Below are 27,266 nucleotides of genomic sequence, written 5' to 3' on the forward strand. Positions count from 1 at the left end.
CCCTCACCCTGCTTCCAGGCTCACCTTTCCAATCCACTTCCTAAGCAGCAGCCAAAGTAACTGTCTCCAACCGATCTTAGACCATGTTACTCTCCTGTTTCAGCAGGAGAGTAACATGGTCTAAGATCGAACACCTCCAGCGGCTCCCCATTGCCTACCCAATAACTCTCAAGCTCCTGGATGTGGACTCCATTGTCAGGGCCTGGGTCCACCTTATCAGCCCGTCTCTTGCCATGTTCTGCTCCTTTCCTTGGGCTCCATTCACACTGCATTTCTTGTGACTTCCTGATAGGACCCATGATTGCACTTCTGTTCCCTTTGCTGGAAGTGCACCCTTTCATCCCTGCCTCTCCTGGCCTGCTCTCACTCACCCTACAGGCCACGGTGTGGGCAGCGGCTCCTCCGGGAAACCTTCCGGAGTATTCTGCGGTGCACTGGGTGCTCCCACATCATCATAGATCTGGCATCACTCCACAATGGAGAAGTATCGAAAGTCAAAAGTCCATTTATCTTACAGTAATTCAACTGTAAGATATAAGTGGTTGGGGAAGGGGGGGGGAAGGACCGAGAGAGACAGTGAGACCACTCGTGTAAATGATGTCAGTGACTTAGTGCACCATATCACTCAAGGACACAGCATTTTGTGATGGTCTGTCCTTCCATTCGGTCCAGGATCATTATCCAGGTAGCCATGCCCTGAGAGGACTCATGGAGAGAACTCTGGCGGGGGGTCATAAGAATGTACAATTCATTTCCACAACTATTGTCACTAACTCTATATCTAAAATTTAGCACATCCTTCAGTCATGAATGTAAGCACCAGACTGCAGACGTATTAGCAAGACCTGAGATTCTGGCACCAACAGAAATTACAGATATTTTCATATCATGTTGTTTTGGTAGCAGATGTCTCAAAATGTGATTTACACTTGCACTACTCCAAAATTACAGCAGTTAACAGACCCGATGCCAAATCTAGTTACCTGACTTACTAATAAAAACATGTAAATTGCATTATTATTTCACATAGTTGTTACCTCTATATATTTTGACAGCTGTATTTCAATGTTAGTTCTGTACATATTTTGATAGCTTTCCTTTGTAATCCTATGCATATTTTTTTTTTGCATTTAAATATATTATTCAGAGAAGGGGGCTATAGGTTTCACCAGATGCCAAAGGGGTCCGTGACCCTGGAAAGGTTAAAACGCTCTGCTCTAGATGGGTGCTTCCTGAGCACAGGGCACTGGGTCCCTCCTCTTCCAGTCCTTGGTATTCAAAGCAGTGGCCCGTGTAAAGTGGCGATTTTTTTCTATATAAACAGAGGTATTATATCTATCTACTGATTATCTTTTCTTTCTGTTCCCTCCCTCCTTGCTTTCTTCCAACCTTCCTCCCCTTCTTTCTTCCACAGGTCTGTCTATTATGTTCCATCCATCTCTCCACCTCGCTGGTCCAGTCCACAGTTCTGACTATTGATGCCTCGGCAGTAAGCCCCCACATCCAGTTCTGCAGAGCAGCTGAAGACTTGGTCAGAAGAAAATGTGACTCGTTGTGAAACAGGTGACACTGTTCTCTTGTGTGATCTTGGACATGTCCCAGAATGCGCCTGTGGCTCAGCTGTCTCTCAGGCACCTAGGACAGAGCTGTCTCCAAGCTCATATCACAGGGGATCCCAGAATCAAGCATGGCCACATGCCTTGTCAGGTCCATTCACTTCCCTAAGCCAGGAAATGCTTTGGCTGTTTGTTTTCAAAATATCAGAGTGGTCAATCCTTAAAGGAGAGTCGTGGCTATGACCAGTTCCACCGAGTCGTATGGCAGGGCGGTTAAGAGTTCTGCCCAGGTTCAAAATACCAGCTGCCCACTTACTCTCCACCTCAGGTGCCCTATGTAACTCACTCCATTCTGAGCCTTAGTGTCATTAGCTGAGAGTGAGGACACTAACCCTACCTCCTTCACAGGGTTCATGGGAAGAGTAAGCAAGTTAACACATGTCAAGTACTTAAGCACAATGGCTGACATGCGATAAAGGCTCAGCAAGTCTCAGTTCCGATGACCCAGGATATCTCCAAGGAAGCAGAGAATGAGAGAACTACCATCAGGCACCAGGGGAACGGGGCTAAGGATTCAATCAACAGACACCGCTTTTAAAAAATGCTTCAACCTACTCATATCTAAAATGCAAATCCAAACAGCACGATACTGTTTTTACTCATGGGGTTGACACAGATGTTAAAGACTGATAATCACCAGGGCTTTGGAGAGGGGAAACAGGAAATCACTTTGATAGGTGATTTGAAAATAAAACCTCTGGCTAGGACACTGTGGCTATGCCTGCCCAGATGTAAAATGCACATAGCCTTTAGCCAGCGGTCCCAAATCCAGCCACTCACCACACACACGCACACACGCAAGTGTGAAAAGATGCATGTACAAGAATGGCCACACTGTTTAAGACGGGGGGCGGGGGGGAGAAACAACCTAAATGTGCACCAACAGGAAATCAGTTAAATAGATGACAGAATACTTCATTCATTTAGTTAATATTTATTGAACAGTTAGTTACTACCTACCAGACACCATGCCGGGTGCTGGGAACAGAGTTGGACAAAGCGGAAGGCACTTACAAGCAGTGAGGAAATGATCTGTGCAAATGAGGGCTACGATATAAAGGAAGGAATGGCAACATATTTCAAAATACACTGCTCACAAAAATTAGGGGATCAGGAACGTGCACATGCTCCCGGTACTTTCAGCCTTTTGTGTAGTGCATTTTCACCAATGAAATAAAGGTTGGTTTTGCATCTCATCTGCATAATCGAACAACTTTCTTTGACTTATCGTTTGCTTTTCTGATGTTCTTGTTTAATAAAACAAATCAAATCCTTTTTTTTTTATTGCTTCATATTCATTTTGAAATATCTCCTTGTTTTTGTGAGCAGTATATATTCTATTAGATCCCACTTCAGGAAAACAAATACAATCCCTGCCTGTGCGCATAACACACACACACACACACATGCACGCACACACGCACACACACACGCACACACACATGTATACGCACATGCATGTTAATGTGCAAAAGTAATTTGGAAGCAGAAAAGAGAAAACTGTTCATAGCAGTTACCTCTGAAACTGTGTAAAAGGATATGGACGATTGGCTTTTCACTTGATATATTTGTATTGTTTTATTTTATTTGCTTATTATCATGTGCTTGATTTGCTTTATATGTTTCCAACCTACACTAAGTCCAGTCAGCTCTACTCTCAGAAGCACCCAGACTGGAACCACTTCTCTTGGCCTCCACTGTTAACACTCTGGCCCAAAACATCATCGTGTTGCCCTGGATACGCATCAGCTTCCTCTCTCGCCCATGCCCCTGTTCCTGCCCTTTTACCAACTACAGTCCATTCTCAGCAGAGCAGCTGATTTCATTTTCAAAAGTCAGGCCATGTCACTCTGCTGGAATCCTTCAAAGGCTCGCCAGCATGGAGCAAAGGCAAAGTCCTTTCTAGAGTCGACAAGCCCCTGATGATCTGGCTCCATCTACCTCCACTCCTCTCTCCTTGCTCGTTTTTGCTTTAGCCATACTGGCTTCTATCGTGCAACGACCATGCCAAGCACATCCTACCTCAGGGCCTTTGCACTAGCTGTTCCCTGTTCCTCCAGTTCTCTGCAGGGCTTGCCCACTCATGCTCTACGGCTCTCTGCTGAATATTGCCGCATTTCCGCATGGCCATCCCTGATCCAACCAAACTGAAGGGCAACCCTCCTTGACTGACTTGGTCTGGCCCCATCCCTCCTGTCTAACTTTTCTCCTTAGCATTTGCCATCATCTGATATAACGTATAAACATATATCTCTCAAGTATCATCTGTCTAGAATGCAAAGTCATGACAGCAGGAACTTCTATCTTATTCATTGTGATATGGCCAGCCCCCTAAAATAGTGTCAGGCACATAGTAGGCACTAAATAAATAAACAGTTCAATGAACAAATTAATCAATAATATAATAACAACAACCATACAACATGTACAATACAATATATTCAATAATCCATGATATACAATATTGGTAATAGCAACTATGAAAAACAAATCCAGAAAAAGATCTCGAGTCTCAAAAGGATCATTTGAAAATAAATAAATAAATAAATAAGAAAAACAAGAACGCTTCCAGCTCCAGCTGCCCGCAGAAAACAGGGCGGAGGGACGCCCAAGGACAAACTAACAGGGAAACACCAAGCAGCCAGCGCCGCAAACAGCCTGGCTGTTTCAGGCCAACGCTCAGCACACAAGACTCTTTCACGAAGTCCAGAGAGTAAACAGCAGCCTGTCTGAATGCGGCACAGTGACAATCCACTAACGAGGGAGTAAATGCCAGCGGCTTTGAACCCGTTACAGCCTCAGCCCCAAAGCCACAGACTATTTCCGGGTGTCAGACAAGCCCACACCCTCCTGGGACAGCCACACCGTGACCAATCTGCCAACCCCACGTCTTGAAGAGCGTGGGGCTCTGGGGCCCCGCCTGGGACTCAAGTCTTCCCGCTGCCCTGGTTCAGAGCTGGAACCTGCAGGGTCTCAGCCCCCCCCCCCCCCAGGGGTCCACCCACCGGGGCTCCTTCACGTTCTGTGCCTGTGGGTTTGCTGGCTGTTTAAACGGAAGGAGGAACATTACAGCCTTCCTTGGTTTCTCCTCTCACCCACGCTGAAAGGCTTCGCTCATTCTAATTCGTGTCTAACCCAGCCCATAGGAGGTCACTTGAGAGGGAAAGCTTAAAATCTAATGACCTTTACAGGGAGGTGTCCAACAACGGACTTCCCCTCCCCTCCCCTCACCAGCACCCTTCCATTATTGGCCAGTCAGCTGTCAGTGACTTCCACAGGATCTCTGCTCACGATTCTTGGTTAGGCCAATGGTGCTCAGCTGGAGTTGATTTTGCTGCCAGGGGACAACCTGGCCCTGTCGGGAGACATTTTTGTTTCTTACAACCAGGGAGGCTGGGTGCTACTGGCATCTAGTGGGTAGAGGCCAGGGACACTGCTGAACTTCCTACAGGACACCGGTCGGCCCCACAATAAAGAGCGGTCTCGTCAAAAATGTCAGGAGTGCTTCGCCTCACAACCCTGGTGGACCAGCAGGGGGAACAAGGCCACCCTGGGGAAGGGAGACCCTTATGGGACATAGCGGCCGGAGGCAGAAGAGAATTATGAGACCCCATCCACACTGCACCTTGAGGCTCCTGGGATGGCCTGGCAGCCAGCTACCCAAGGGAGCTGTGAGGACCGTCTTCAGCAAGGGTCAGCTGCACGCCCAGCCAGGTCTCAGCGTCCTCCGGGCTAGAACGGGCGCATCGGCAGCCCGGGGAGAGGTGTGCCTCCAGGGGCCAGTTGCTGCTACGCTTCTTCTGTAGAAGAACTGTCCCTGCCTCTGCCATTCTGCTTGGAGTACAGGCTGGCCTGGCTTGACGCATGCGGTGACAACACAGTTTACCTCTCGGTGTGGAGCATTCAGGCAAATGTCCCAGCCGGGACACTGAACTCCAGTGCCTGGCTCAGCTGCCAAACACCTCCTGGGTAGTTTACCTAATGCTACAGCCCTCTCTTCCAAGAGGGAAGCAGCTATCCAAGTAGAGAAGGGAGAATGTTCCAGAAAGAGCACAAAACAAATTCTTATAAAGAGAGCACACCAACATCTTCTGCCTGGCTACGGCTTGAGCTGGGGAGACAGTGTAGGGAGCCTGAAGGGCCCTCGTCTCCCAGGCCTGCTCCTGACACCTGAGTAAAAGCAGGGGGTGCGGGAGGGGCGGGGTGTTTACAGCTGTCCTCAGCTCACCCTCTAAAGAGCCCTAGGGAGCTAGATGTTGTCGTGGCAGCTTTCACTAGTGGGGCGGCTGAAAAATCATCTCGGAGGTTTCAGGAAGTGAAGAGGCTAGGATTCGAACCCAGGACTCTAAAGATGACCCTAAACGCCCACTACTGCCAGGCTTGGTTCTGCTGCTTAATGCATCCTGTCCCGTTTGATCATCCCAGCACCCTGGGCGGCAGCGACTGCTGGGACTCTTCTATTTTTGAAAGAAACTGAGGCATGGGGAGATCGGCTGGCACAGAGAGACGGGCTGGCAGGTGAAGGTCCTGGGGCACGTAAGTGGGAGGGGAGGCAGCCGGCCGCACGGTCTATAGGGCTCTTTCCCGCCTCACCGAGGGGCTGCACGCGCTGGCCAGGTCCAGGCTGCCCGAGCACTCTGCCGCCGAGACCCTCGGAGGAGTCAGAATCCTGTCTGTGTGGCGGGTGCTGCAGACACAGGCCCCTGGGGGCTGCCAGGGAGCTGAGTGGGAGGAGCAGAGCAGGAGGGGACTCTTACAAATAGGTATCCCTGGGCCCCATCCAAAGGGGGCAGCTAGTCCTTGCCATGAACTAACATCTAGAACAGGGGTCCCCAAACTTTTTACACAGGGGGCCAGTTCACTGTCCCTCAGACTGTTGGAGGGCCGCCACATACAGTGCTCCTCTCACTGACCACCAATGAAAGAGGTGCTCCTTCTGGAAGCGTGTCAGGGGCCGGATAAATGGCCTCAGGGGGCCGCATGTGGCCTGTGGGCCGTAGTTCGGGGACACCTGATCTAGAAGCTCAGAGTGGTTTTGCCTTCCAATTCTTCAAAAGTCCTCCAAACCCCTCCTTGCTCCCTCCCCCCAAGGAAACCCACGGCCAGTTGGAGAAGGCCACAAGGAGGCCTGCGGACAGACAGCTTTGGGTCTAGGGCCACGTAAGGAGAAAGTCACCGGCGCCCAGCGATGACGGGGGCAGCGAGCATTTATTTGGCAGAGAAGTTGCATTAGGCCCCTTTTAGAGCCGGTGTTTCTTCCTTCGAGCCCTGAGCTGGCGGGGCGTTTCCTCTGCGGGACAATAAAGCCGCAAGGCCGTCCCTGGCGCCACCCATCTGGCACCTGTACTGCAGCTAACTTCAGTTTTCCATCCAGCCCCCTTCCTTGCCGTGGAAAAAATAAGAGCTACGGTTCCAAAAGAAAATTAGAAGGGGGTTCGTATGAGGAATCAGATGTTCCTTTCAGGAAAGCAACTGAACCCAGCAGGGAGGGTGTATTGAGGCCAGAGCTGGACCAGCCTGACCCTCTCCATCCTGCTGGCACCCCAGTTCCCAGCCAGGACCCCCTGGGCTGGAGCCATGCCAGTGCGATGGCCCTTCCCTGGCTCTCGGAGGCCGAGGAGAGGCGGCGGCACTCCCGAGAAGTTTGTTTTAAGCGCTAGGACGCTAGGACGGTGGGCTGCATTTCCTGGAGGCGTGACAAAGGAGGAGGAGAGGAGAGGGTGAAGGCCTTGCTTGTTGGCAGAGATACGCTGTCTTCTCTGTGTCTGTCAGTCTGTCTGCTCTGTGGCTACAGGAAGTCACCCTAGACCTTAGTCCCTTAACCCTTCACTGCCTTGGGGCCAGGACAGACAGAAGTGGTGTGAGGGAGTACCAGGACTCAGAGCAAACTGTCCCCTGCCTGGGGCACCTCTTCTTACATCTGGATCCTCTGATACTTTATTTATCACAGTGGTGTTTAGAATGTTGGTTTCTTGGCTTGGCTTTGGAGGGAGGTTGTCACAGATAGAATGACAGCTATGATCCTCTGCCGAGAAAAATGCTCTCACGCCCACAACTGGGCGGCTCAGTTTTTCCCTGGCACCCATCCTGGGGCCTTTCCTCGGTTTGAAGCCCCCCTACTTTATCAAAACATGGCGTGAAATGACCGTGACTCACCCCGGAAAACCCACTGGCAGAGCTGTGTGGGCAAGGGGCTGCAGGCAGGCTAACCGTTCAGGTCAGCGTCTCCAAAGGAAACCGGTGCTACTCTCCGGAGCGAGAGCCACAGAGACTTCACAAAGAGATGCTCGCTGAGGGAAGCCTCAGAGGAGGTGCGTGCGGCAGAGCCGGCCACAGCGGGAGGTGTCAGCACCCGGGGAGCCTGTTATCAGATCCACGCGAGAGAGGCTGTAGCTACAGGCACAGCCACACTCACAGGCACACACAGCGCACCCACGGAAAACGACCCCGGTCCTCTGTCCTCCCACCCTCCCCGTCTGCTGCCAGCGCCTCCTCTTGGCCAAAGCAATGAGAAGTCCACGTGATGAGCTCTATCAACATCAGTCTCTGGGGGCCCAGAGAAGGGAGGAGAAGGGTGGAGAGCGGATCTGCTGGGGGCGGGGCACAGAAAGAGGACAGCCAACACGCTTCATCTCAGCCAAGACCGAACGCCCGGGATGGAAGTGGCGAGGGTGTGGGGGAAGGAGGCGTGGGGCTGCTGTCCTCCCGTTGCCGGGGACCACGTGTTATTTCTCTGACTGATGACAGCGAGGAGCATTCTGCTCTGTCACTAAGACGCCAGCGGCTGTGCAGGGTGTTGGCCCACTCTGGGTTTTCTCGTGTGTGTGTGTGTGTGTGTGTGTGTGTGTGTGTGTGTGTGTGTGTGTGTAAACTACAAAGGCAGGAAACTGAGGGGCGGAGGCGTGGCCAACACTGCAGGAGCTGGAGGCAGGCACTCCGTCTTCCTCTGAGCTCAGGAGCGCATGGTCTTAGACCAGGGGTCTCAAACTCGCGGCCCGCAGGCCGCATGTGGCCCGCTGAACAATTTTGTGCGGCCCGCAGACTAATCCACGAAGTTCAAAATATTTTGGATAAAATTAAGTAAGCCTAGGGGCCTACTTGTATTTTTCATTTCTCTAGCATCCTAGCTAGATATTAGCTTAGTTAACAGCAGTTGTGATGCGAACTACAGTTTCTGGTCGTTTTGTGACACTGAGTAAACTGCATGTACGATTGTGCTTGTTGTACTGATTTTTTTTTTTGTTTTCAACTGCAGTGAGAAAAGTGTTGCGTAACAGTTGCCTTTTGTAGACCTAGTGTGGCCCGCCGAACGGCTGTGATCTTGCTCTGCGGCCCACATGCTGAGTTGAGTTTGAGACCCCTGTCTTAGACCGAGTGTCTCACCTCTCAGTACCTTGGGGTCTTCCAACGGGGGTGTGGGAGGCGGCTCTCTGTGAAACATGCTTCTGCTGGAGGGGAAACGTGAGTGTCTCCTCTTCCACGCGCCACCCCTCTGCTTCCTCTCTGCAGCACCAGCCCTCCTGGAGCCTGGGATTCACCCCGTGCCCACACGTTTCCAAACCCATCTGCGCTGGACGGCTCTGCCTCTAACTTCCCTCTATCTACCTATAACTATATCGATGACTATACCTGTAACTATCTATATCTATACCTATCCTTATAGCTACATGATGTCTGTATTCTCTATAATTAATCTATATTTATGCCTATATCTAATGTCTACACCTAAACTACTTTTAGAAGTACATTATATACACTATACATATACACATTACAGTGTATACAATATATACATTAGCTATAAACTAGGCATAGATTGTATCTAATGTATAATTACATCTAATCACGTCTAATATATAACATCTACATCATGATACATGATGTGTACATGTAATGTATATATTTATATATGTATGTTATAGATCTATAACTGTATCTGTATCTAATCTCTATACTAACCTATTTATGATGTATAACTATATCATATCTATGCCTATATCTTTAGTAATGAAGGAGTCCTTCATTTGTAACCTGGCCCTAATCCAGCCTCTACCACTTAATGGCTTCTATAACTTTTAAAAGGAAACTCAGTCTCTCTAGGCCTCCACTGACTCACCCATAAAGTGGGACCGAGATTAATACCTGCCTCATAGGGTTCTAGTTCCTGACAAATGAAAGTTAAGACTGCCAGGTTCCAATCCTGGCTGCTCCACTTGCTAGTTGTTGGACAAGCAGTTTAACCTCTTTGTGCCTCAGTTTCTAGTCTGTAAACAGGGGATGACAGTAATCCCTCCTGTGGGGACAGTGGGGAAATCTGAATTGAGTGAATCCATGCACACAGCTTACTTAGAAGACTTCCCAGCATATCCCATAAGTGCTTAAGAAATGTTAGCTAAAAACAACAAGTTCATGAATATGTGTACGGTATACAGTTCCCGGCTCACAGCACACATATACTCCATGCACGTTAGTCACTACTGACAAGAGCCATAATGTTAAGTGTCCCCAGTCGAGGGCTAAATTCAAGCCTTCACTGTGTTGGGCGAAGTCAGCTCCCACCCAGAACAGAGGAACAGTGACCTCAACACTACTTTCCGGAGTGGCCTGTGTGGCTGCGCGCTGGGGAACTGGCTGCTTGTTTGTGGAATGTTGCATCACGTCGTTCACCCTGAGTCATGTAGACTAGAAAGGCACCCGTGGTCACAGGACTGCAAATCCTCCCTGGGAACATTCCCACTGCCCGCGTCCAGCCTCCCCGTCCACTGAGCCAAGCCTTTGCCCAGGCAAGGGTCCAGCTGGTCACCTCCCTGTCCCACTCCTTGACCAGGGCTAGTGAAAGACCCAGCAAACCAGAGGCAGGGGAGGAGATCACTGCAGAGGGGTATGGTCTGTACCCAAACCAGCCTCGTCTGCTCCAGAGAGGGACCGGTCTCCCCAGGAGTCTGGCGGGAGGGAAGCAGATGGGCTGAGAAGCCATTTGGTCTCACTGTCCTCTCAGCAGATGCTGGGCACCATAAGAATTAATGGGCTGGAGACTCAGATAAGAGCCATTCAGAAGCTCCCCGATTACTCCAGAAACTGGTCTCTCTGGAGGAAGAGGCTAATCGAAGCCCAGAACTGGAAGAGAGGAGGCGAGAAGGCCCCAATTACTTTCATCCCGCCAGTGGTGGAAGAGCTTCAGGGGAAAGAACTTTTGCGCAGAGGCCATGGTCTGCCTCCGGAAGAGGAAATGGGCCTCGGAATGTCATTATTTACAAGGACCACGCCTCGGTCCAGAAGGCTTGGCCAGCCCTTCTCCCAACCCCAGCCAAGGAGCTGGGCTTTTTACATTGCTTTCTTCTGTAAGTATTTCTTTAACTCTGCATAGTCTCTGCACCGTTGAGCCATAAACCTCTCGGGAAACCATCTTTGAGAGGTGTTTTCCCTCCCCCACACACACACGGTGCACACGCTCACTCGCGTCATGAGTCATGGCTCTGAGTGCAGAGGTAGTCACTGTCAACGGAGCTGGAGACTCTGGGCGATGAACGTGCTGTGTTTGGAGCCAAGGGGCGGAGCAAGTCTGATATTAACCAGGGACAGTGACAGTGGAACCCAAACAAGAGAACAAGGAAGGAACAAATCACACATTTCTACATGGTCACAATTTTATGGCCGGGACTGTCTTTGTAAAATAAACTGTCCACAGAGCAAATAGTGTTATTCCAGGGTTTCCCGTCCTTGACCCTACTGACCTTTGGGGCCGGTAGTTCTTTCTGGGGTATTTGCAGGGTGTTTAGCAGCATCCCTGGCCTCTAGCCACTCCATGCCAGTAACATATCCCTGCCTCTAAGTTATGACTCTCAAAAAATGTCTCCAGACTCCCCCACATGTCCCCTGGGGAGGTAAATGTGCTCCAGCTGAGACACACTGGTTTAGACTGAAGGCTACTGTTGCACCAAGCATGAGCCAGCTAATTAGCGAATGTCAACGATTAGCCGGATTTCTCACATAAAACCCCCTTTCTCAGGATGACATTGCTAAGACCGGAAGTTCCTTCGGTCCCGCCAAAACGCTCGTCCTGGATGTTACTTTGACTGCACGACCTCCAATTTAAGCCCCCCTCTCTCCTCTTCCACCTCCTCAGTCCTCTTCCTTCACCTTTGCGTGATAAGGTAGTTCCTTATTCGTCTTGACGTTATAATAACACAGAGGCATGGGAAAAGCGCGGAGGAACTAACACTTTAATTGATGCTAAAGAAAGCTGGCATTATTTTTATAGGAAGCCAGATATAATTCGCAAACATTTCAGAACGCAATGACTGCGGTCGCTTTGCCTGGTTAACTGTCCTCAATCGTAAGCTCTCAGCTCAAATCGCTCCTCCTCGGCTTGAAACTCACCTCCAGAGAGAGACCTCCCTGAATGACCTCCCCCACGGTCCCCACGGTGCCCAGTCACTCTCGTTTACAAACGTGTTTGTCTTATTTCTGTTCCCGTATATCACCGCCTGAAATCACGGGGTGTTTTTGTTTGTCAGGTCCCTGTCTGATTCCTCCCACCAGAACGGATGCCCCGTGGGCAGGGAGCCTCCTGTCTCCCTCACCGCGGTGTCTTTACATTAGCATCTAGCACAGTGGTTCTCAACCTGTGGGTCGAGACCCCGGCAGGGTCGCCTAAAGCCATCGGAAAATACATAATGCATATCAGGTATTTACAATACATTCCGAATCATAACTGTAGCAAAATTACAGTTATGAAGTAGCCACCAAAATTATTTTTTGGTTTGGGGTCACCGCAACATGAGGAACTGTATTGCGGGGTCACGACATTAGAAAGGTTGAAAACCCCTGATCTAGCACCAGGTCTGGCCTCCTCCTACCCCCAAACCATTTACTGAACAAGTGGATGGCTGGATGGCTCCAGCAGTATAACCTCTAAAGTATTCATCTCCTCCACCCCTTACTCATTTTCTTCATGAGCTCCGTTCACAAGCCTTTGGGGCCTCAGCATCATCTTTAAATAATATGAATGGAACTCTCTCCCCTTGTCCCCCCCCCCCCACACACACACACACAGTTAGCTGATCAAAGAAATTCAAGTTCCTGCTTGGATGTTGCAGGCTGAGCTGTCAGGAGATGCCCTTGATCTTCAGGTCCCGAGAGGGATCTCAAGCAGACCAAGGTTTGCTCCCATCTCAGCAGAGCCAACTTCACACATACCCAGACTGACAAATCTTTACTCTCTTGAAGAGTTCCTTTATTACAACTCCCCGGGTATCTCAGTGTTTGAATGAGGCCATTAACTAATTGACAGTGGAGGGGTGGGGGGTGGGGGAAGGGAGGAAGCGGAGAAGCTAAAACTAAAAGACAAGAGGCCTTGTCAATTGGAAGTGGATTCAGAAATGCTACACTATCTCAGGGATCAATGGGAAAGAGAGAATCAAATAATGCAGATTCAATTTTTTTCAAAAAACTATTGCAGCACAAGGAGATGTTTCATTTTTGTTGCTTGCAAAAAAATTTCCTATTGGGTCCAGTGCTTAAATCATGTTACCTCCAAGTCTCATGGCAACCTGTCAAGAATTCTTATTGTGCAAAGTATTATATCTGTTTATCTATATATCTACCCACTCACCCTCTACCTATTGCTCTATTTATCTAAGTACATCTGTGTATAGCTGTGCAAAGCATATTTTCTTTCTCCTTCCTTCCTTTCTCCCTCCCTCCCTCCCTTCCTCCCTCCCTCCCTCCCTTCCTTCCTTCCCTCCCTCCTTCCCTCCCTTCCCTCCCTCCCTTCCCTCCCTCCCTTCATTCCTTCCCTTTGTTTGCCTTTCTTTCTGTCTGTCTGTCCATGGGTCTTGGGTTGTTTACATTATGCACATCCCTCCAGCTCTGCCTACACATTAGCAAATCTTTCTACTGGTCAAGGCAACTAGAAAAACGAGATCGAGGTTGAGAGGATAGATTCTAATGTCATTTGGCCCTGAGTCTGACACCCTCCGATGCTTTATGCTTCCTAGGCAACCTTGGGCAAATTACTTAAGCTCTGTTCTTCCTATCTGGAAACTGGGTATCATAAGAGCACCTCTGTAGTTCAGGCGCTTGGGGATTCAGTGGCAGAAGCCAGTTCTTGGCAAATGGCGAATGCCAGTGAGAGTGGGGATCATGATCATGCCACCAAGCTTGATAACCAAATTCAAACTCCTATCACACTTCTTTTGCATTTCTAGGTCACCTGGCTCCTGGGTCACCATCTGGAGACGAGGGAAGCATTCACCGCTGCGTGTCAGGCTTTCTCGGGCGCTGCCTGCTGAGGGGAAAGCTGACGCCAGGGATTTCAACCTTCCTCGGCTTCCTCATTCTATTAATCTGGCCGTTAAGCAGAGAGTCCTGCTGATGCCACCAGATGCAAAGCTCTGCTGTGCTGATGGCAAAGAGCATTAGAGGAGTCCTCAGCCATCAATCCGTCTCCCCCAACTCAGAACAGCTGCACGGGGACAGATTCCCCAAGTACGAGCGAGGGACGAGGCAGCGAACCCCAGGGAGAGAGGAGATGCATGGAGGGACGGCCCCGGTGGTCGTAGGCAGGCTGGGCCCTGTGCAAGTGAAGCCACCGACGATGTGTGACGTGCGGACATGGCTGGCAGTGAACTCTAAAAGGCAGGCACACCTGCGGCACCTGTGCTCCAGGTAATGCCTTTCTTAGGAGCAAAAGGAGCTGGGAGGAGGAAGTGGGCACTGACCCAGGGCCCGGGGCACATCTGCCACTTCCTCTGCATGGCTGCTTCTTCCAAGCTCCGCCGCATCTGCCATCTTGCTTGTGCCATCTGGGTAATATTTGGGCCACTACTTTCTGCCAGGAAACGCTTCCCTGCCCCTTCGTCTGACCTGCCCGCCGGCAACTGAATAGGACCCCACTGTGAGTCACACAATGGGCTGAGGCCCAGCACAAAGTAAGAGCTGGCCACCACAGGCTTGTGCCAAGAGGTGTTTTCTCTTTAAAAAAAAAAAAGCACTTTGGTTGGGTTCCAGTGTCTCCTTAACATGGGAAATCAGAACCCGGGGAAAGACAACAACATCCTACAGCTCCTCAAAGACCAAGAACCAGATGAGACTGACGGAAGTGTTGTCTGGAGACAAACTGAGTCATTTCTCCAACGGTGTGGCACAAATGCAGAAAGCCCATCCCGTGCCACAGCTGGCTGCAGATCGAGGCTCGGGTCCCTTGGGCTAGAGGATGTGACTCTAAGAAGTCACAGGGTAGAGGTGAGCTGTCACACTCACAGCGTGCTGGCAGAGCCGTTGGCATGTGACTGCTCTTTCTCACGGAGGTTGAAGGGCTGACTGGATGGTTTCCACAGTGAGGGATCTGGGAGGGCGAAGGACAGAAGGACAGGACCCTCCAGGGAAGAGCCACTCCACCCCCAGGACGTAGGATTTGGCTTCCAGAATTCTGGACACAGACTGTTTCCCAGGGGCTATTCTTAAGTCTAATGAGTTTTTCTATGGGGAAGAACTGATAAAGAAAAGAAAGGCCATCTTTTTTTTTTTTTTTACAGGGACAGAGAGTCAGAAAGAGGGATAGACAGGGACAGACAGACAGGAACGGGGAGAGATGAGAACACCTTAGTTGTTCATTGATTGCTTTCTCATATGTGCCTTGCCCGGGGGGCTACAGCAGACCGAGTAACCCCTTGCTCAAGCCAGCAACCTTGGGTCCAAGCTGGTGAGCCTCGCTCAAACCAGATGAGCCCGCGCTCAAGCTGGCGACCTCGGGGTCTCGAACCTGGGTCCTCCGCATCCCAGTCTGACACTCTATCCACTGCACCACCGCCTGGTCAAGCAAGGCCATCCTTTTTTAAATGCCCTGGAAGTTCCCACAATCCACCGGGAAGCCAGGCTGGAGACCCATTTCCCAAAATGTGGTACACCAACACCTGGGAGTATTTTAGATGCTTTTAGAGGTCACCCAAAGGAACTTGTAAATTTTGTTGATTTAATACTTATTTTAATGTTTTGAAAAAAAATATATATATATAGCATGTCAAACTTGTGATTTCACCAATATTATTGCTTAAGACGGCGTTTCTCAACCTCGACACTCTTGGCATTTTAGGATAGATTCCTTCCTGTGGGTGGGGTGTTTCTGTGCATTGAGGGATACTGAGCAAATCCCTGCCTCTACATACAAGTGGCTAGTACCCCACTAGGGGAGATAATCCAAAATATCTTCAGACATTGCTCAATGCCCTCTGGGGGGGAGGGGATCAAAGATACCCCTGATGGGTAACCATTAGCTTAGGATAAGTCTACTTCTGAAAGGAAGAAAATGAATTTACGGACAAATGCATTTTTGAGTGATTTAACAGAACAGGTACAATTCACCTATGGCAAACATGGCTGAGATGACACGTGAACAGTGGAAGTTTGGAAAAGCCAGACCAGAGGACGACCAAACAGACAAATAAAACTGGGTCTTTATCCCCCTCAAAGCCCCAGCATGGCTCTTTCCTGCCGGCTGTGTTGTCTGGTCACCCCCGGAGCCGAGGGAACTACGTGTGCGCCGGGAGACCTGGAGGCAAGAGGGCGAAGAAAGCCCGAGAATCCACTTTCCCCTCAACGTCTGGCCTTCCGGGTCAGGGGAGGAGGGGCAGGGCAGGCTCTCTCCTCGTACCCTTTGGAAAGACCGAGGTGGAGATGCTGGTGAGAGGGCAGGACCTGGAGAAGAGGGTCCAGAAGGAGAGAGGAAGGGGGTCCCTTCCAGAGAGCTCCAGAACCCCTGGGGAGCTGCTATTCAGTCCTGAAGTATAGACCCATAGGTTTGCCTGTCTCTGACCCTCAGACACTCTGAGCGGTGGGGTTCTGGATGGGGCCACCCTGTCCATCTTCCCCCTTCACTCTCTGACTAACCCACAATGCTCAGGACACCATCAATCCAAAGAGACGCCCGCTTTGAGTCCCGTTGGAAAGGTCCAGGGCTATCGGGTCACAGAGCTGACACAAGTACTCAGTATACACCAACGACTCCATGGTCGTCATTCCCTATAATTCTCCCCACCACCCTGCCAGGAGGCCGCTCTCACTGTGGTCATATTCCAGGCGGGGAGAGGAGACCTCGAGGTTAAGTGACCTCTCAGGGCCAGAAGACATGGATCTGAGATTGCACTGGGTCTGCTGGACCCGGAGGCCCAGACTCACAGCTGGCCTGTTGCCCTAGCTCTCAGGAAAGTGAAAAGTGAACCTTTTCTTACAGGGCCCACGGGTCGCCTGCCCCACACAGACACAGCACTGCCATCCAGATTCTTCAGCCCAAGGTCATGAAAGAACACCCCCCTACCCCCCACCCCCCTGCTGCTGGCTCCTTCTGTTTCCTCTCTCCCTTTCCTTTCACCTCCTCATGATTGTTGGGCAGAAGCAAAGGACAACGGGTAAGGTTCTACCCTTCCAGACGCTGGGCACACACGTGCGTGAACACACATCGTCAGCTGGTGCGCGTACACACACGTGCACGCATACACATCCCGACGGGACAGAGGAACGGCCTATTGTGCCCGTCCAGGTTTTCTGAGCTGTGGAGCCCAGAGGACGCACAGACGCTCCCTGGAGAGCTGGTGCCGGAACATCCGTGCAGACAGAAGCGACAAAGACCACGGGAAGGTACTGACCTGGGTCTCCAGGGTGATCAGCGGACTTGGGTGTGGGTCCTGAGGGAAGAAAGGAGAAAACAGACCTGAGTGGTGGATACACTGAACCTACTGCCCCAGCACCATTTATAACAAGGCTAGATCTCTTCAGTCCTTAAGCAACCCACAGGTGGGCTGCCCACCTCTGTCTCTTCCACTCTACGAGATGTGAGAACAGCGTACCCCAATCTCCAATGCCCCCCGTGCCCCCAATACCCAGAGGGATTAAGTTTCTCATTAAGGTGTTAAGGGGACACCTGCATCAAGCAAACTGATGAAGGGTGAAGCAACAAGAAGCAAAGCATCCTCACGGAACATCTCAAAGGGTATCCAAACTCTCTGCATGGAGGAGAAGACAGCTCCCTATGAGGATTAGAAATAATCCTGAAAGAATATGAAGTCCCCATTAGGGGCAAGGCCACCAACTTGTGTCTGATCTGGGAAAGAATGAGGGCAGAAATGAGACAGAGACAAAGAAAGCGAAGAGCTTAATTCCCGGTTTGCAGAGCACTGTCCAAAGGGCTGGGGAAGATCCTTCTCAGGAGAGAGAAAGCCAGAGAACAGTCCGATCCATTCACTCTCTACAAAAGCCAATTGAATGGGTCAGCTTGGTGGTCATGTCTCGGGTCATTAAACATAAACTCTCTGGGTGGGGGCCAGGGTGTGTACGGAGGAGGAAGGGACGGACGGGGAGGAGGCGGTGGTTTTCAGCACGCCGTTTCCAAGAAAAACAGGAAACCGGCACATAAAGGCTATTTTTGTCTGCACAATGTTGGCTTTGAACGTAACCATGTTGAGTCTGTAATTCTGGGAAAGCAACCTCAAGCTGCCTCTTACAGAAAATGGGTATGACGTGCGAACTCAGTTGGAAGCTTTGCTTTATCCAAGCAGATTTTCCAATATGGGCTTCTAGGAAGCCATGCAAATCAGCACCAGCTCACTGGCCCCGACAGTGAATGAGAAAGAACAGGGGTAGGAATCAGGCACATTTATCCTTCTGTGTCTGGCTTATTTCACTTGGCACAATGTCCCCGAGGTTCGTCCACGCTATCACATATGGTAGGGTTTCCTTCTTTTTTAAGGTGACTCTTATTCTGTGGTAAGCACACACCACATTTTCTTTCATCATCCATCAGTGAACATTTAGGTGGTTTCTGTATCTTGGTTACTATATGGCTGCAAAGGACATGGGAGTGGAGCTATGATTCCACTTCTATGAGTAATTTATTTTTATTTTTTATTTATTTATTTATTTATTTTTTGTATTTTTCAGAAGCTGGAAACGGGGAGAGACAGTCAGACAGACTCCTGCATGCGCCCGACCGGGATCCACCCGGCACGCCCACCAGGGGCGATGCTCTGCCCCTCCGGGGCATCGATCTGTTGCGACCAGAGCCATTCTAGCGCCTGGGGCAGAGGCCAAGGAGCCATCCCCAGCGCCCGGGCCATCTCTGCTCCAATGGAGCCTCGGCTGCGGGAGGGGAAGAGAGAGACAGAGAGGAAGGAGAAGGGGAGGGGTGAAGAAGCAGATGGGCGCCTCTCCTTGTGTGCCCTGGCCGGGAATCGAACCCGGGACCCCTGCACGCCAGGCTGACGCTCTACCACTGAGCCAACCGGCCAGGGCCTCTATGAGTAATTTAAAATAGTCAAACCTGTAGAAGCAGAGAGTAGAATGGTGGTTACCAGGGACGGGGAGGGGGGGGGGGTGGAATCGGGAGATGCTGTTCCATGAGTATAAAGTTTCAGTTAAGCAACATGAATGAGATCTAGAAATCTGCTAGACAGCACTGGACCTGCAGTCAACAATACGCATTGTACACGTCAAGTTTTGTTGACAGGGTAAATCTCATGTTAAGTGCTCTTACCACAATTTTTTAAAAAAAGTAATAGAGAAATCAAGACATTTTGAACCCCTACCCTCAACGAACTGTCACTTTCTTGATCATTCCTCTGTGGTATCTTCACAATGATGCCTATTTATAATAATTCTGATGAGTGTCAGAGCCATGATGAACCCAGGTACATTTTGAGCTCTGGTACTCTTCTCTTAAGATGGGGGAAAGGGGATTCCTCTTCCCCGATTCCAATCACCATTCTGAGTCCAATCACCAGCATTTATTCAATGGCGCAACTCAAAGGGAATTGTCAAGTGGACGCCTCACTCTTAATTTTCACATCCCTCCCCCCACTCTCCCCACATTGCTGCCGCGGGGGACTTGGAAACATTCCTGGAGGGAACATTCAGGCCTCTCTCCTCAAACCCCTACTAACTCCTTCCCAACGGTGCAGAAGTGGCAGCTGTGATGGGTGAGAACCTTCACTGAGCCCATTTTTTCAAGAGAGCTCACTAGTTTAGCTGTCCCTCCCGGAGTGCCCTCTATCCAGAACCTTTATCACTGGCACGCTCGGAGAGGTGGCTCCCAGTTGCCCCGTGTTAAACTAAGCAAGCACTGGGCAGGGTCTGCTTTTGTCTTCAGAAGACAAAGCCATCTGCCCTCCAGCTGTGTGACCCGCAGTGGCGGTAGGATCCCCGGCATGCTGCTCGGTGCCTGAGAGCCTGCCACGTCTGCTCTTCAGCCCAGAGGAGTCTGTGTGCGTCCGCCTCTCTCTCCACACAGAATCGACCAGCGAGATTTTGACTGGAAGATAAGAAGCTGCACTTGGGACTCAAAAACCTGAGCCTCATTCTCAAAGCCACGTCCTTGCAAAAGCACTGGCACCGGGTGTTGGGTGTGTGCCCAGATTCATTAAGTTGTACTTCACAGCCCATTTGGCCATTGTTTGGGGCTTACGCTTCATTGCTCAGAATCCCAAGGGGGTAAAGAGAGAAAATGCCATCGTGTGCCCATAAGAGCCAACTTCACTGGAAAAGACCTTCCTTGGGAAACCGCAGGAAACCTCTGTCAACTGTGTTGACAAAACCAAGAGTCTGATTCTTGGATACAATGATACGCTAACTCTTTATTTGATGTTCCAAGATCAAAGACCCCGTGGGTGTAGGGTCAGGGGTCCAATATTCATTAAAAAAAGCTTCTGGAAGACAAAAGAACAAATGCTATCTATTTAGCATGTTAATTACCTAGCCAAGAAGATAAAGTACTCACAAGTGGCCAGTCATTAACACTTAGGATTCACTTGCCAACAGAACCTTGCTCCGGTCCCTACGGGCACATTAGAAATTCAGGGCTCTCCCTACAGAGGCTCAGCCCAGAGGACTCAAGGTATGACTACACGTCTGTGAGGTCTCACTTTCAGCAACATCTTCCTTAATTGGAAAGGCTAACGAAGTGGAACCAGGTCAATGATGCTGTCTGCCTAATCCATCCTGTCTGTCTAAACTGGGACTCTTTGCTTTACAGTAGAGTAAATTCCTGTCTGTCAGGGGAAAGGCTCTTAAAGAACAAAGGGGAATTTGCAATGTGCTCCGATGCTGCTCACAGTGCTTTTAGAATCTTAATGAGGGGACAGGAACCAGGGAACCGCCTCAAGCAAGGGAAGCCCTTTCATTAGCAGATATGGCAATGACTAAACTGGGGAAGCCAAATGGAGAACAGAGTAGACTGAATTCGTGGTCCTCGCTGTCCACCACTCCCTATACTCATGCCCTCTGGTCATGTGAATTTGCCTTTCCTTGTAGAGTGTGACTCCTCGTCCTCTGACCTCAGCCTTGTCTCATCTGACCCGCTTTGTCCAATGGGAGTTTAGCAGATACAACATGAGCATCAGCTTGAAATGTGCTTGTGAAATTGAGTGTGACCTCTTGTGCTTTTACCATGAGCACCAGAAGAACATGCCCCAGGTAGCCTGCTGATCGAAGGAGGATGAGAGACCTCCTTGGATGCAACTGGAGGTCTCTCCTGCAAATAGACCCAGACCCAACCTACAGTTTGAATCCAGCATCAGCCAACCCCCAGCCAACCTTCAGACACAGAGAGAACATACAAGCACGGGCAAAAGCAGGCTTACAGCTGTGAGTATGAGAAAGAGTCTATTCTTGTATTATTTTTTTATTAATTATTGTATTGCTTTCCATACGGACAACTGTAAGCCTACGTTTGGCCCACCCTGGGTGTCTGTTTCAACCCATTGAGTTCCGGGTGATTTGTTAGACAGGCAGAGCCTTGTTATGTTTTGCTTAACAGACATTGTGTTTTTACAAATTAAAGGTAAGACTCTCTCCCAGCAAAGAAAGTTACAACTTGCTTAAGGCTCAGATGACAGTGGCATTTTTTAGCATCAGAGTATTTTAATTAAGCTCTGTATATTGGGTTTTTTTAGACATGCCATTGCACACTTAATGAACTACCGTAAAGTGTAAACATAACTTTTATATATATGCACTGGGAAACCCAAAAATTCTATCACAGTGATCTGGAACCTGCAACATCTCTGAGCTGTGCCTGTACAAAGCTGTACAACATCATTGTGGCAATAACTAACTGATATACTTTCCAAACATTGACCTTGATAGAACCAAAATGTATTGTAAAATCTCCCCAGCCTTGGAAACAAAATGGAACATACTCTTCCTAAGTCTGCAAATGTCCCAGGGACCTAAAATAGCTATGACTAATAGCTATGACTTATTGAGAATCTACCATTACCAGGTTCGGTGCAAAGTGTACATTATACCAAGCAAGGAAATATTTGACCATCAGGATCTAGTACTGCCTATGAGTTAGCCTTCAGCACTCTTTGCCAAATACACCAGTCCTTCCAAATTTATTTATATGCCATTACAACAACCCTAGTGGAAATAACCACTCAGAATTCTCTGGCCCTGAGATAAAGGCAGTTTTCATTCCTCTGGTTTATTCTATACTTTATCCCCTGGGAATATTACTTGACCAAGGTGAAGAATCATAATGAATACTAGTAATATTTAGTAACTTACTAAGGTAATAATTAAGTAATAGGTAATAACTTGTTAAGTTCTTACCATGTACCAGGAACTGGCTTAACCTCTATAGATAGACCATTCCCTTTACCCCTTAGAACAATTCTATGAGGTAGATACTCCCCATTTAGAGATGGGTAAACTAAAGACCAGAGAGACTGAGTAACCCACCCTAGGTTACAGAGACAGTGCTGAAGCCTGGATTCGATCCCAGCATTCCCCTTGAGAAACCCCTGCTCTGCTATTTTCTGGTGGTTCTACGAGAGAAGACAGTTCCACCTTGGACAGACTGACCTGGCACCTGGCTGATGTACATCAAAAGGAAGAATACAGCAAACAAAAGGTACCACTATAACAACTACTCGAGTCCTTTTTTAGGATCTTTTTCAAAAAGACAGTGGACGTGGCTGATATAAATTAGAACACGTGTCATGACTCAAAACAAAACCCAGTCACTGTCACAATGGGGAACTGTGCTGAATTAGCCACACATCCATCCACACATGTTTACCGAGTTCCGAATCAGTAGCCAGCTCTATGCCTGGCGGGCACCATGCGGGAGACAGAAATGAGTTTAAAGTGACTCTGTGTACACTTCTATTCCCAAAGCTGACTGTTTAAATAAGAGGTGAGTGCCTGATTACAGGTCCTGGGAAAATGAAACTTGTTTGCACCTCACAAGCCTTACGTGTAAGACCAGGAAGCCGTGCTCACATGTTTTTGAGCCTTCCCCCCCACCCCAGGCCAAAGGCCTCATTTTAACAAGCAAGCTTTTATAAGAAAGGAGAAGAGAAGGAGGAATGTGTGCATTGCCGTTCCGTGCCTGCCTCAAACATCTCTGTCTCTCCTGGTCCGCGCTGAATCCTGAGCTAAGCCTCGGCCGTTGGAAGGGGCAGAACGTTCTCTTCCTTCGCTTTGAAGACAGCATTTAGTTCTGGGTGTTAAGCAATGGCTTTGGTGTGGCGGTGACAAGCCTGTGACTCAAGCCTTGAGAGCCAGACTTCACCATGGGGCCTATTAAGTCAGCAGATAGACAATGGGCCACTAAGGGACCACGTCTGCACGGACACACTCAGGTAGACTTCAGAAGGCTGCGTGGAGCTTTCTCTCTGTGGGCCCGTCTGATCAGTGACAGAGGCAGGAAGCTTCTGCCAGCGGAGGCAGCTAGGAGCTAACACCGGAGAAGGGAGCCAGACTGGCTGGGCCTGAGTGAGTCTGGAGGTGACAGGCAATCAGGCTTCAAGTCTAGAAGTCACAGCTTCAGACGCCACAGGGGACAGCCAAATCCCCACCGAGGGGATTAACATGGCCAGGTTGGCCAACTTCCCTGGGGTACAACCTGTCTCTTCACTGGACGATAGGGGGGAGGGCAGAAATAAACGGTAAAGGGGAGATTCTTCTACTGAGACACGCATGGTTAAGAGCCAAGAGGGTGACCCCAGAGGGGCGGAATCTAGCCTGGGTAAAAGATCAGATTTGGATGAGGGCATGAAACCCCGGAAGACCTAGGAAAGATATTGGCTAGGGGTCGACCCGGCACAAGCCCACAAGGAGCCAGGAAAGGGATTGGTTAGTCCGAAAGAAAGCTTACCTGTTCCCAAGCCCAAGGTAATATAATCAAAGTTTAACAAAAGCCTGTCTAGGTTAGCATGTGCTCGCCCTTCACAGTTAGTTCTCTGTTCGCATGCACTCTCTCTCCATAGCAGCTGCACAGGCCCAAGCTTAGGTGGGTTCCAAGCCCGGGCTGGGGGTGGCAGCTCAGCGCCCACCGGAGCAGAGTCAGGGACAGGGACTCGGCGAGCCAGATGGCGCAGAGGCTGCACGGGACTGAGCTTTGGCACAGGCTAAATGAACTACAGCAGCTTCGATGCCCTGCCAATGTCAGATAACGGAACCTATCTCTGGGCCCTAGCACTTCTTCTGGGCTTGGTGAGGACAAGACTGGTCTTCTTCCACAGCAGGATGGAGCTAAGCCACCTGGTCATTGAAGAGACACTGGGCACCTGGGGACAGTCCTTTGTGTTTGATCCCGCACCAATATGTCTTACCACTATACCTCATCTTCCTGGATGTGAGTCCCCAAAATGCTCTGCTTGCAACTCCATGGCTGAGCCTCATGTCCACCTGCAACAGTTCCACCATCAAGACACTGCGCCTTACTCTTTGTCACCACCAAACACCAGCTGCCTCAGGAAGTGCAGTGAACTCTTCATGGGGTCAGAGATGGCAAGGGACAAAAAACTCACCGACACCACTCCTGCCCGCTGGAGAAGTGGGCTCATCAGAGACCCCACCAAGTGGGAGCTGAGATTGGATGTCAGGCCCGAGACCTAAATGGACGCCGCCACTTGTAACTATGGGCCTGGCACAGGGCCAAGGAGGAACACTCAATGGAAGAGAGGGCAGCTTTGGGGGCCAGCCCTAGGTCTAAATCATGTGTCACTGACTTATTAACCTGCTCAGGCCGCCATCCCAAAGAAACCGTTGACTCTGCGGATTATACAACAGAAACTTAATGCCTCATAGTTCTGTAGGCTGGAAGTCCAAAATCAAGGTGCCGGCAGGGCTGTTTTCTTCTGAGGCCTCTCCCCTCCGCAGTGGGGTGGCCACCCTCTCAGTGTGCTCACCTTCTCTCTGCTCCATGCACGAGTACCCCTGGTGTCTCTGCGTGTCCCGATTTCCTCTTTTTGTAAGGACCCCAGTCAGACTTAATTAGGGCCCATCCTAATGGCCGCCTTTTAACTTAATCACCAGGGTCTTTAAAAAAGCCCTCTCTCCAAGTACAGTCAAATCTGAGGTACTGGGGGTTGGCAATTCATCAATGTAACACTTGGCAAACTTTTGACCTTGGGAAAAATTCCTGAGCTTCTCTGAGCTCTCCTTTTCTCAGTCACGCAATGTAAATAAGTGGGATTGCATTGAATTTATTGTTTGGGACCGTTGCCGTTAAGTGAAAAAGGACAATAATAACAATGACACCAGCTCAACAGGTATGCATGTAGGCTGTCTCTGGCAAATCCAGATATATGATCACCTCCTGCTGACAATGGGATGCCACGGACATCACAGGGGTGTTGTGAACATTAAATAAAACCGGGCATTTGAAACGTCTGGCACATGGTTTACGGCTCAAAACCAACCGTCCCTTTGTTTATGTTTATTTCTTCCAGGCTTATGAAGGCTGAGAGGTATCCCTCTGCACCCAAACTTACGGCTCTCCTCAACTGTGAGGTATTGCAGACGTCAGCTAAACCAGTTCCACTCGACAGCAGCGAAAGGGGTAAACTTAGCTACTCCGATTGGGATGCGTACTTTGTGCCCAGCACCGGGAACATGTGCAACGCTGCCAAGGGAGGTATCATGCCCCCCCCCCCCATTTTACAGATCAGATCACCTGTGCTCAAAAAACACTGGGCTGACACGGGATGGAGCCAGGACTTGTGCTCCATCAGGTTTGTAAGCTGTCAGAAACTGGTTCCTTAACCAAAATCCTGGTGATCCTACAGCATGAACTTACTGACTCAGGATCTCTGGGAAAGAATCCAGAGAATCTGCTTTTTTTTTTATTAAACACTCAACAGGGGAGTCTTAGGAGACTGAGAACTCCTGCACTGTATCATGAATAATGCAAGGCTGACGAAGCATCCAAGGTGACAAAGACAGCCAGTGAGAAACTAAGAATAGGACTCCGACCTCTAATATACCCGAGTCAGCCACCACGAGCCGGATACACGCCTGAAACTTTGGTGCTTCATGCTCCGTGTCCCCAAGAAATGGCCGCGATGGGTGTGTCTCAGCCCGCTGGGGCTGCTCTAACTGAATACCACAGACTGGGGGGCTTGTGAACAACAGAAACTTCTATCTCTTAGTTCTGGAGGCTGGAAAGTCCCAGATCAAGCTGCTTCCTGGGTCACAGGGCCGACTTCTTGCCGTGTCCTCACCTAGCAGAACAGGGGAGGGAGCTCTCCACGGTCTTTTTTTTTTTTTTTTCTTTTACAGAGAGAGAGAGTCAGAGAGAGGGATAGACAGGGACAGACAGACAGAAACAGAGAGATGAGAAGCATCAATCATTAGTTTTTCATTGCACGTTGCAACACCTTAGTTGTTCATTGATTGCTTTCTCATATGTGCCTTGACCGCGGGCCTTCAGCAGACCAAGTAACCCCTTGCTGGAGCCAGTGACCTTGGGCTCAAGCTGGTGAGCTTTTGCTCAAACCAGCAGAGCCCATGCTCAAGCTGGCGACCTCGGGGTCTCAAACCTGGGTCTTCCGCATCCCAGTCTGATGCTTTACCCGCTGTGCCACCGCCTGGTCAGGCCACGGTCTTTTCTATAAAGGCACTAATCCCATTCTCAACAGCTCTGCCCTCAATCACGTCCTCAGGGCCCCATCTCCTAATACCATCAGAGTGGGGCTTAGTATATTGACACAGGAGTTTTTCTGGTATGTGTGTGTGTGTGTGGGGGGGGGGGGTAACCCAGTCTGCAGCAGGGCGCAAGGTGCTTCCTGCCCCTTCCTTTCTCCCCACTATTATGTCGAACATGTCCCTCCTGCTCCAGCAACCCTGTCACCACTGCCCTCTTTCCAGCATCCCCTTCCCCAGAATGTGTGACCCTCCTCAACTCCTTCTTTCGATCTAATCCCGGCAGCGATCAAGGTGCTCACACAAAGGGGCTTTGTCTCCTGATGTCCCTGTGGCATTTCACAAAGGGCTGGTCTCCCTCAGCGGCTCTCGGCTCTCGAGATGAAGCAGGGCACGTGCACGGCGGGTGGCATTGGGCGACGAGGGAGGGATGCCAGGGACACAGAACTCCCCTTGTTCTCAGAGAAAGGCTGCACTGGGAATGCTCAGACAGGCCAGAATCACACAGCACTGGCCTTGTTGGGAAACGCGGACTCACCTTCCCGTCGGGCTCAGGGGAGAAAACAGAAACCCCGCTGAGACGCCCTGGGGACTCTCATTGCTTTAGAGATATGGTGGCAGATAGGGTTAGGCCCATAAAACGGGGAGGATCTGGCTGTTTCTCTCTGGTATATGGACAAGATTTTAAAGTTATAGGAATCTTTGCCGTTCTGCATTCCCTCCATTTTT

The 27,266-nt window shown here is 49.9% G+C and overlaps 1 protein-coding gene across 1 annotated transcript in view; it reads right to left on the minus strand.

The window, feature by feature from the left end:
• Nucleotides 1-27,266, minus strand: part of XYLT1 (xylosyltransferase 1) — a 332,499-nt gene that overhangs the window by 211,596 nt on the left and 93,637 nt on the right. Inside the window, exon 2 of the mRNA XM_066382542.1 lies at nt 17,261-17,299. Within this exon, the coding sequence (XP_066238639.1) occupies nt 17,261-17,299 (39 nt within the window). The remainder of the gene's footprint in view (nt 1-17,260; nt 17,300-27,266) is intronic.

Source organism: Saccopteryx leptura, chromosome 4 (genome assembly GCF_036850995.1).
Source record: "Saccopteryx leptura isolate mSacLep1 chromosome 4, mSacLep1_pri_phased_curated, whole genome shotgun sequence".
NCBI classification, from domain to species: domain Eukaryota; kingdom Metazoa; phylum Chordata; class Mammalia; order Chiroptera; family Emballonuridae; genus Saccopteryx; species Saccopteryx leptura.